The sequence below is a fragment of the Limulus polyphemus genome, unplaced genomic scaffold (assembly GCF_000517525.1).
Source record: "Limulus polyphemus unplaced genomic scaffold, Limulus_polyphemus-2.1.2 Scaffold4416, whole genome shotgun sequence".
Classification (NCBI taxonomy): Eukaryota; Metazoa; Arthropoda; class Merostomata; order Xiphosura; family Limulidae; genus Limulus; species Limulus polyphemus.
This window is the reverse complement of record NW_013670026.1, coordinates 66,025-78,446: the sequence shown is the minus strand read 5'-3', so window position 1 is coordinate 78,446 and position 12,422 is coordinate 66,025. Positions and strand designations below refer to the sequence as shown.

General features: G+C 32.1%; 1 protein-coding gene across 3 annotated transcripts in view; it reads left to right on the top strand.

The window, feature by feature from the left end:
* Positions 1-5,055: 5,055 nt before the first annotated feature.
* The window catches only part of LOC106471115 (carcinine transporter-like), a 29,348-nt gene continuing 21,981 nt past the window's right edge, over positions 5,056-12,422 (top strand). Inside the window, exons 1-2 of one of the 3 annotated variants that reach the window (XM_013931704.2) lie at positions 5,056-5,370; positions 11,609-12,023. In XM_013931704.2, coding sequence (XP_013787158.1) covers positions 11,628-12,023 — 396 coding nt within the window. In that variant the 5' untranslated portion in view covers positions 5,056-5,370; positions 11,609-11,627. The other 2 variants (XM_022399733.1, XM_022399734.1) reach the window with 2 other exon arrangements.

Here is a 12,422-nt window from a genome sequence, read left to right as displayed (position 1 = left end):
TAATACCGGTACATGTATTTTAAATGTGTATGTTTATCTACATACAAAAAAAAAAATTAATAGTTCGACCAGTTTGATATTTTTCTTTGAAATTGATCTTAAAATTCTCTGTAGCCGTGACTCTTTCCTTTAATATCGTTGTTCTTCTCACATAGCCGAAAAACTTGAACTGAACAATGATTGTGTCCTCACGGGTTGCAATGGTGAAGCCAACTTTTGGCGGGTCAGCCAAATTATTGCCGCGGTTCACTTAGTGACCCGCGGGTCATAGGTTGCCGACCACTGGTATAGACCTATATGACCCACAAAATTACATTAACTGACGCTAATTCACACAAAAATCATTTAATCCCGTGCTATAACGATAATTGGACATCAGATTTAAGCAGTATTAAAAAAAATCAACGAAACCTCTGGAACTTCTTACCCTGATTTGCATGTTCCAATACTTCCTTGTTAGTTTTTCTATGTAGTTGATTTTCAACCCTGGCGGTGGCATTCAAATTGTACAGTATTAATCATGTTTGTTTGTTGTCGTTTTTTACAGAATCTTAACCCTCCATGCTAACACTAAAAACCAGGTTCCAATTCTACTGATTGGCACAATACAGACAACCCATTGTGTGGCTTTGCTCTTAACAACAACGAACATAGACACAAACAAAACTGAACCTCTACCCTTGAAATATTTGGTAAAAAAAAACAACCCCACTTCTGAAATTTCGGAAATTTTGATAGATTGAAAATCCCCCTTTTTTCAAATTCGCGAGTTGGTATTACTTTGCTAGAAAAACGTTTTTATTGTAGTTTTCGTTAGGCGTAGGCGTTCCATTCTACAGGTAACAGTAATTCTAATGGCAATGTGGCATGTTAGATCTAATGTCAAACAAGAGATCTCCTTTCATGGTATTAGGGTACGTTAGGTGGTATAACCATAATGTATCTTGTAAGACTAAAGGCTGATTTGTAGTGCAATCATCCATAACGAATAGCAGTATTCATGTGATTAGCTAGAGCCCAACTCGTGTACACAGTAAAATTTAAACAATCATTTGGCGACATTTTCATTTGTCCAAAAACACCCGATTTATTTGAAAGTAAACAGCATGTCGTAATGATGTAAAATACAATAATTAAATTCTCTCCAAGCTTTTATTTTTCGGGCACGTGCTTTGGACATATAATAGTTGCGTTTGTTTGTTTTAGCGCAAAAGTAAGCAACGAACTATTTGCGTTCTTTGTACTGCGGGGAGTCGAACCCCGTAATTTAGCATAACAAGTTTTTAAACTTACAGCTAACCGGGCGGGGGAGAAACAACGTTACATATATATATATATATATATGTGTGTGTGTGTGTGTGTGTATGTGTGTGTAAAATGTGTGTTATATATCTAAAATAATTAATAAAGTTGCTACCGTTTACACAGTAACTTAATATTTGTTTGTTGTATTTCGCGCAAAGCTTCTCGAAGGCTTTCTGCGTTAGCCGTCCCTAATCTTGAATTGTTAGACTAGATGAAAGGTAGCTAATTAACACCACCGACCGCCAACTCTTGGGTTACTCTTTATCAAGATATAGTGGGATTGCCCGTAACATGATAACGCCCCCTCGGCTGAAAGGGCAAACAGCCACAGATTGTGAATCGAGTACTCTAACCACCAGACCATGGTAAGTTGAAGTATTCTTTATTTTCATCAAACTAAAGCTTTGTTCTATTAATATGACCTTAAATATTATTATTATATAATTGTTAATTATTAATACTGTATGTGTATACGTGTAATAGCCAATTTACATTAGACTATAATTATGTTTGTAATGATTTAAGAAATACAATTAACTAGCTTACTTGTAATAATGTACATCTACTTAATAATTAGTCAGCATGTTTATGTGTTCTAATTTTACATGCAACTAACTTAAGTTATCATCAAATGGAAATGTGGTATCAGTAGATGCAATTTAAAACAGCATTCTTAATTCGTCTATTATATTTTAAGGCAACAAATTGTCCATGATTTAGAGGCATATGGATATAAAGTAAATACTAGTCTTAACTGGAAAGCCAATATGGCGCCCGCTTACATTAAAAGTGGTGCTCAGTCCAGTTTATATCAAGTCTGTAATTTAAATTGCATATTTTGCGTGTTACATTAAATGGCTAAAATTCAGGTGGCCACACCACAGAAAGCCTGTTAGACATATTTTGCACTTAACTACAACCAACCAAACAAACAAAGCTACGGACAAGCCTTCTACCCAATATCAAAGATCATCAGGTCGACTGTTTTTACGGCATACAAAACCTTAACCGAAATGTGTATATTTATATGTGATCAGGCCCGCCGACAGGGGGGGGGGCAACTGCCCAGGGGCCCGAGCGAATGAAACCTGGTTATGCCGTAAAGCCAGCAAAGCATCTTTAGGCTATATCTTCATTTAATGATAAAAACCATAGTTTTGGCTTTTCTTAGGATATAGACACTTGGAATATTTAGAACGACTCAAATAATAATTTGACTAATAATTAATATATATTTGTTACTTTACAGATTTAATAGATAGTTGTTGTTACTTTATTAACGTTTTTACGCTTATACTGTGAGGTCAAAACGGCTGCTGCTATGATTTTTTCTGTTTATGAGCTCGTTGCTGACCTAATTTAGTATCTTCTTTTCAATAAATTCTTGAAAATGTTAAAAAAGAGATAGAAAAGGGGGGCCCAGCGAGGATGTTTGCCCCGGGGCCCATTCTGGCTCTCGACGTTCCTGTATGTGATGAATATATGTGATATGCATATAATTTCAACCGAGGCTTTGTGTATTGTAAACCTTACCACTGTTATGATGGGCAGTAAACAAAGTTTAAGGTTGAAATGCTTCTTATTGCATGAAATTCCATACAGGGCCTGTATGATAAATGATAGATGCGATAAAAATTATTGCCAGTCTGATTGTGATGTGATATCACACAAAACAACCAATCAATATATAAGTTATTGGATTCTCATCTTGTATAAAACAAGAAAGAGCACAGTCAATAGATTCGTTGATTGGTACTTGAGTGAATAAGGAAGCAACATCAAAACTAACTAAAAAAACCAAAAGGGTTGAATGTGCCCAATAACTTAGTAAGATGTTCTGTATTTGATATAACAATTTCCCTGTAATGTACAAGGTCTCAATATCCGGGCTAAAAATTTACTTAGGTTAGAATTAAACGCTCCTCTAGTGGATACAATGGGTCTGAGAGGTACATCTTGTTTATGTATCTTGAGCAACCCATAAATGTAACGTGTTTTTGCATCACTAGATCTAAAAAAATATATAACTAGAATCATTTAATAAATCTATTTTTTAATCTAATAAAAATCGGTTCAGTTTCTTTTCTCTGATTTTAGTTAAATGTTTATAATGCTCTTGATCACTCATTTTTCTTAAATAATCACAATAATTAATTACTGCAACAGCATTACTTTTGTCCACTTTTGTAATAACCAAATTATTACTTTCTCGTAATTGTTTAAGGACTTTCTGTTCAACTTTTGTTATGTTAGGCTTAATACATTTAGATTTGGTCACCATTATTTTTATTTTCTCAGACAAATCACCGAGAATGTTAGATAAATATCTGTTTTTGGTATCTGTGGGAAATAAGCATCACTTTTCCTATAACAAAATGATTCCATACTGATAACTTGTTGAACCATTTATTACCTTTTCTCATCTTTTCGTGTTAACTGGATATCTATTTTCCTGGCAAAATCTTCCAATCCTGCATTTATACCCAACAAAGGTGTTGTTTTTGAGAAAATGGAAAAGTTGAGTCCTTTTTTTTTAACACTTGGCTTTGAACATTCTCATTTGAATGGCTTAGCGTAAGTGTATGAAAAATAACATACAGGTCAATTTCCTACTAACAAGTTATAAATACTTTGGCAATTGTCTTGTAATTCACTCCTGAGGATGACGTTGTAACGTTGAAACATGTAGAGTCTTCAACTTTTTGAAGGCCATAGATAGACCTAAATAAAATGTTTTTTAATTGTATACCAATTTAACGTTGAATATTATTTATGATTTTAACTTTATACACAAGTGCCAAAATACTATAATTATTTTTTAACTTGGTTGACGATAAGTTGTGAACAACTGGAATATCACTTATATTCGTCCTATCAGGCACATTATTAGAGTTAGAACTGTTGTTTCCCATCCTAAGAATCATTAACTTTCTTTGCTTTCCTTTAACTCCTGTATCCGGACATGTAAAATAATTAAAGACGTCCAAATAATTTTTGTATTAATTACGTGCACCTTTTTCAGTGCTGATGGTAAAAAAAGGTAATTCAGCATCGTCCATACTCCAAGACTGTTAACATTTCTTTTTTAAGGCTGATTTTAAAATAATCTAACCTGTCATCTACCAGTCTTATATTTTATGCTTCATTTAAAGTTCTAACAATTTTCTGCTGCACAAAATGTTCTTGTAACTAAATATTAACTATTATGCATATTTTTGTTTATTTGTTATTAAGCACAAATCTACACAATGGGCTATCTTTGCTCTGGCCACTGCAGATATTGAAACATGAATGTTAGCGTTATAAATTGCGAGACTTACCGCTGAACCACAGTAGGTATTATGCATTTTTAAAGTTAAAATAAGACCCAAAACCCGAGCGTTGACTATTCTTCTTCCTGAAGGGTCTTATTTTAAGTTTATTACACTTTATATGTGATCCTTTGTGCTAACTCTCTTATCAAGATGCATTTTTAAAGAATATTATTCATTATTAGGTGTTCATGTTGAATTTTTCAAAACATCTTTATTTTGCTTGACTGAAACAGATAGATAATAAAAAACTAATTCTGAAGATATGGGTTTTCTAAAGGTTATCTAACATTACACTTTATTTTTGATTCCACTGCAGAAGGTACTGGAAGAAAATAATTCCATTCTAATTATTTCGTAAGATATAACGAAGATAGCGCTCTCAGGAAAAGTCGAAAGCACTATTCCAGAGCCATCTACATAAGTGGATGGCTACACATGTCTACTACGACCAAATTTAATTTATTTGTTTTCTATTAGCGACGTGGTTTATTTTAATAGTTCTACTAAGTTTTATTTACATACACATTCTTGATGACATAACAGAAAAAAAAATGCGTTTTTTTTATTCTTTTACGTATAAAATTTCTTAGTGCATGGAAGTTGCGTCATAATCATATGTTGTTGATTGATTGTAGCTAGTTTGGTTTATATATATATATATGAGAAGACGCTCATTAATCCTCTTAGTTCTATATAACATTTTGTTATATGTTGGACGACGATGAACGGAACTGGATTTTATACATATATGGTGAGACTGAAGCTGTGTAACAAATGAGTATTTATTCCGTTTACTAAACTTATCTTTCACTGTAACAACAGCTTTTTATAAAGTTTATGTTAATATAATATAAAAAATGCTTTATCATATATAGCGTATCTAGAATTTTCATGAACTTCTTAACAATTACTTCATCGAAAGTAAGAAAAACGGTAAATTACAAAACTTATTATGTTTTCGGTAATTAGAGGTGACCATAAAGGTCAGTGTTAGTGTTACGTATGTTTGGATGAATATTAGAATTGAGGAAAATAGTCATTTTTTGGTATTTTTATTACTTTGTTCTATTAAATCTAAAATGAAAGTCGAGAAGCCTAGGTGTAGATATTTTCCATTTTTTAAAATCTTATCGGATTTTCAGTATAACTAATTCTTCTCATACATAAAAATCAAGTTTTAATTGTGATACTGATGGTGTTTGGACCGTACAATTACAATGATACGTGATGAATGTACGTAATACCGATAGTGTGGCAATACCATTTTGTTCCGTTATAAGCGCTATGAGGGCGTCAACTTTTTTAAAACAAAAATTTAAATAGTATCAAAGTAAATATATTGTGAAAAACAATTAAAACAAAATTTCTGATTATTCTAATAATCTTACAAAATTTTCATCTATTCTAACCAAAATTGGTTACACCATGACGTTACATAGGTATAGCTTATTAACACATTGTTAGACATATCCTTTTTATTAAAAAATACATGTATTAACTTAAAAACTACCCCAAGTTCAATCTTTCTGAGTGTAATGTAGGAGCTACAAAAGTATAGTTACAGCACAAATGTGTATGCACATTGATTTGAGGCCAGTTTTCCATGTCATGTTTGATAACATACATTCCACCACCACCACCCCCACCCCCCTTTTGAAAATTTTCACATTGAAGCTATGGTTATGGTTTTGAAATAAATATATTAATATATGTGATTTTTAAAACTACTTTTTTAATGAGATTTTACTAAACTTCTGCTTGAAGTTGGTATCTAGTGGAATTAAGCAAACAACCACAGTTGGCATGTTCTCTTAGCTGTTTTGATTGTTTATCTTTCTTTTAAAATCATAATCTAACAGCTACATATAACTAAATCAGTGGTAATGTACTGTACATGTGAAATGGCAATGATACCAAACAGCATGTGAATGGAGGTAGAATTATTATGTTGTAGTCAACTAATTCAATTATGGTATTATTTCATCCAGCTTGCTAAGAATGGCATCTTTGTGACCGTTTAGGCATATGTGTGTGATTGTGCAGTTGTTCAGAAATATCTCATGAAAAACAATATAATAAATATATTTCTTCCATATGTTCTCTATCACACAAATACTTATTCACAAACTGGAAGTAGTAAATATTCATTTAAGTATGTTATCCAATATGTTATTGTATCAATATTATTATTGTTCTAGAGCCTTCATTCTATTAATATTATGCAGCATGGTTAGTATAACATTAGTTTAATAGAAAATAATTTAAGCTTTATGTTTGTACAAGACAGTACAGTGTAGCTCGTAAATATTATTAGGAGTTTCTTTCTTGTCCCATTTTCCAACTGTGTTTGTTATACGGGGAAACATATCAATAACTCGATAGGATCTAAACAGTTTTGATCATTTAGAAATAAGAATACCTTGAAGTGTAATTTGGAGAGGAGTAGTTTATGTACTTGCCAATAAAAAAAAAAGGACTTTAGTGTGTGGTACAAGTGTGAGAAAAAAGTGAAGTGATGTATTAGTGAAGTCACATTCAGAGAAAGGAGTTTTGGTGAATAGCATAACTGAAATTATTAAACAGTTGCTAGAGTCATAAGATTAAAGAGGGTATTACTGTCTATATGACTAAGAATATACTATTATGTAGTTAGTTTACCAGCAGAAGACAATTCAGTTACCGAAAATGATCTAGAGATGGCTAGTTACTAGAATAGCTCCTGATTTGAAACATTTGAGCATATAAAAATTGTCTATTTAGAATGAGGAAAAATTACAAATGATATTTTTAAACTGTTGAAAAGGTAGAAAGACTTGTTTTTTTGGGTTGATAGACTTATCTCCAGACAAAATTCACTTGATCAAAACACTTTCATAATGGATTGAAGAATATCAAGAACCATAGGGTTTTATCAAGATAAGTATTAGTTCAAATTCTGTATAAAAAAATTTAACTTAATTTTCAAACCATACAACTTGGAGATAGGTTATTGTGCTGAATGACTTAGCATTGTCTGTTTTTTTTTTTTTTTACTATTAGTGTGATTTAGAATTGAAAGGTTTTTGTTAGCTATTACAATGCTGCAATATGAGTTTCATGCCCTTGTTTTAATGTAAATTTGGGTTCTATATGGAGGATATCATATTCAACTTCTGAATTTCCTTTTGGAAAACTCAACCAACGTGCAGTATCTGTGTGTCATGATACAAAAGTCTGCACTGTTATTTGTTGAGATGGAAAATAGTATATATATATGTGTTAATATTAAATTTACATGACTTTGAGAGCTTGTAAAGTCTATTCTGTCATTTGGAAGAGCATTAATATCAGCTAGACTTATTAACTGGTGTGAGTTGGAAAATTCCAGGTTCAAGTACTGGTTACGACAAATATCTGGACATTTTGATTCATTGCAGTGGTACGAAACTACATTGTTTGTCCACTTCTGAAAGCTGGCTCAGTTGACTGAAGAGGAAATCAGACCATCCATGTTACACATTTTCCTAGTTGGTATTGTGTATTAAGTAATCATTAGTTATAAGATGACCAGAGTTCACTGTGGACCTAAAGTTGATGGATAATATTTTGCATTATTGGCTTGATGTTTTTGGTCATATGCTGTAGATTGTAGAACAAGTGTGGTATGGAGTAAAAACACATGGGAACAGTTAGAATGAAATTTAAACTTTGCTACAGAAGACAGGTTCATAAGAAACCATTCTCCAGACTCGGATGTTGCAAAGTGTCTTAGTTCAAAAATAAGCCAGGGCAGATATATCAATATCATTAAGTATATTAAATTATTCAAGGGAACAGAATGCCAACCATTTGGCTACTTCTCCACCAATATATCAAAACCAAAACTTAATGTAATTCTTTTTTATCAATCCATCAAACATTTAAATTTATACATCACATATTTAGGTAAACTATTCCATTAGTTTATTATACAAAAGAGAGAAATAATGTTCTTAAAGAACAAGTTTTGGTATACACGTTTAAATTATTACCCAAAGCTAATATTTATGTTTGTGTTTCCAGCCATTTTAGTCCACATGTGAAATAGACTATCCACAGGCAGATTGTCCAAAAAACTGTCAATTCCATGCACCTACATCAATAAACTCCTGGTTCTTATGTGCTTCAGAGAAAATATGCACAAACCTTTAAACATCTGCTTATAGTTCTAACATTTTAAACCAGTTATTCTAGCATCCTGTCTCTGGACACTTTCCAGCACTGTGATATTGTCCATGTTTAAAAGATACAAATTTAATGTAGTATTTTAAAGGAGGCCTCATAAAAGTGTTATATAAGATTAAAATAACTTTTCTATTTTTACACTGAAAGTTCCTATAAATATCTATCAGAACCATATAAAGTTTTATTTACCATGGCTGATAGGCTCAAGCATTTTCAACAAGCTCATGTATGTCATGCTTTTGTTTTAAGAACATTAGTACTTCTTTGAGATAAGGAGTAAAGCCACTGCTTTGAAATTATAATTATGCTCTAAATGCATTATTGTGCATCTGTAAACATTGAAACTAATTTTTCCGTATTCTGGCTCAATCACTAAAACTGTTCATATATTCTGAATGATAGGAACTCTGAGCAGTATCATCTCTTTTCTTCTGAATGAGAAGAACACTGAACAGTATCATCTCTTTCCTTCTGAATGATAGGAACACTGAACAGTATCATTTATTTTCTTCTGAATGATAGGAACACTGAACAGTATCATCTCTTTCCTTCTGAATGAAAGGAACACTGAACAGTATCATCTCTTTCCTTCTGAATGAAAGAACACTGAACAGTATCATCTCTTTCCTTCTGAATGATAGGAACACTGAACAGTATCATTTATTTTCTTCTGAATGATAGGAACACTGAACAGTATCATCTCTTTCCTTCTGAATGAAAGGAACACTGAACAGTATCATCTCTTCCCTTCTGAATGAAAGGAACACTGAACAGTATCATCTCTTCCCTTCTGAATGAAAGGAACACTGAACAGTATCATCTCTTTCCTTCTGAATGAGAGGAACACTCACCAGTATCATCTCTTTTCAGAATCATAGTATTATCAGCAAATTCTAAATATTACAGCTCAACAAGCTATCCATATCACAGACTTCAAGGATGAATAATAAAATACCCCCAAACCAATTTTTGAAGATCCTACTAGCCATGTTCTGGAATAGACTGATATGGTCAGGGTACACTAGAACATACTTTTATTAAGAGTGGAGTTTCCTTGATAGGTTTTTACTGTTACCATTGTTATTAACATTAGATTTAAATTTTTACTGTTACCATGCTGGTTCATCTATAAGGTTTTTACTGTTAACATGCTAGTTCATATTTATTATAATTTTTTACTGTTACCATGCTGGTTTATACTGGTTTTAAGTTTTTACTGTTACCATGGTGGTTCATATTTGGTTGTAAGTTTTTACTGTTACCATGGTGGTTCACATTGGTTGTAAGTTTTTACTGTTACCATGATGGTTCACATTGGTTGTAAGTTTTTACTGTTAATATGCTGGTTTATATTGATTATAAGTTTTTACTGTTATGATGCTGGTTCATAATAGCTGTAAGTTTTTACTGTTACCTTGCTGGCTAGTTCTTACTGGTTATAGGTTTTGCCATTATCATGCTGCTTTATAGTGACCACTGACTAACCACTGCAGCTTATAAGCTGGTGTGTATTTATTGTTTAGTTATAGTTTGAATGTGTGTATTATATCAAAGTGATATAAGCACAAATGTATTTTAGATATGATTATTAATAAAGTGCTCCATAGATAAACCTTGTTTAGAGGTTAAAATATGTAAAATCACTTAAAAAGATCACCAAAACATATGTTTTGTTGACATCACAATAAGTATTTCTACTCTAAGTGGGGTTGAGGGGTATGTTACCCAAGTACACCATATAAAAATAACCCTGAGTTGTGTGTACACATGTTGTATGAATGCGTACAAAATAATTAATTCATACATGATTAAACAACACATTGCACACAATACACACTTGTAGCATGTATTAGAAACATACACTAGTTTCTAAAGCCAAAAATAATACAAATACTTCATGAAAGGAAGCAGCATTACATGGAACTTTTACAGATTGTCTATAAGGTGTTAGAAAGAAAATTCTGCAATGTATAACATTCAATTAATATTCGTAGTGTAGTAGAAATATAAAATTCATGTTATTATATATTCTTTAAAATTGTATATGATCTGGATAAAATAAATTTCACATCCATTTAGTGTTTATAACACGCACATTTTTAACCTTCTATTTTTAAGATAACAATACAACATATGTAATATGATAATAACATTTTATTTGGTTGTTTTTTATTTTTTCTTACATTTTAAAAAGTAGATGCCCTCGGTGGTATAGCAGTATGTCTGGGACTTACAACACTAGAAACCGGGTTTTGATTCTGTGGCAGGTAGAGCACAGATAGCCCATTGTGTAGCTTTATGCATAACTATATAGAAACAAACAAAAAGTAGACTTCCTCTCCAGCACGAGTTCTTTCATATAACTGATTCATCTTACAATATCACATTTTTAACGTCTCTAATTTCATGACTGAAATCTTCTAACTTGAGTCAGATGTTTTAATACATTCTTAAAAATTGTCTCTGGAAAGTTTTTCTTTTGTGAATTAGTATAAGGGATTTTTCTAAATGAGAATTAGTTGTAGAAAAAACTGAATGTTTGAAATTCTAGAACTGTAAGTGTTCATGCAACTATCTGAGTTGTTGAAAGTTGGGTAACTCAAGTTTCTGATAACAGATATCCCTGTCACTGAACTCTCTGTCACAAGCTCCTACGTGCACTTCATTTAGAAGGGAAAATAACTAGAATACTGAGTGGATTAAAGCCAGTTTTTAATCTTATACAAAGAATTTTGTAAAGAATCTCAAGTATTGTCTTTTTTTTTTTATTCTATGTCAAGATGCAGATGTAAGAACATTCAAGTCATGGATTTCAACCAAGCACTGAAACAGGTTGGAGATTTTGGACTATACCAGAAACTTCTCTGTGCTTTCTTGATCTTCCCATCAGCAGCATTATGTGCACTGGTGTACTTTACCCAGTTTTTTATTATAATGGTGCCCAACCATTGGTGTTATGTTGAGCAACCTGGTAGTTCAAACTTCACCCTGGAAGAGTGGAAGAACTTAACTTTGCCAAAAGGAACAGCTGATGCACAACATACATATCAGCAGTGTAAGCAGTATAATGTAAATGTAACAGAGATTCAACAGAATGTGTCAGTGGGATATCCATTGTTATTAGAAGATGTGGACGTAGTGCCGTGTCAGAATGGATGGGAGTATGATTTTTCATCCTTGTATCCAACACTTGCCACAGAGGTATGTTTTTATCACATAAAAATCTCCATAGTTTAATTCGAGAAATAATTTAATTTGACTTTACCATTTTCAAGGTTAAACTACTTGGAGCTTCAAATGTTGCATTATCATTTTTATTCACTTTGACTTTATGATAGCACTGTGACAAATAGAAATACATGTATCATATTGATACACGTATACCATAAAATTTATTATGTAATTTCTGTAGTGCATATTGGTGTATAGAAGACGTATTAATACTAGAAATAGATGACCTTATAACACCAAAATGTTGTTTTTATTTAACTAAACACTCAATGTTGAGTGTTTATTTGTTTGTTTGTAGTTAAACACAAAGCTACACAATGGGTTATCTGTGCTCTGCTCACCACGGGTATCGAAACCTGGTTTCTGGTA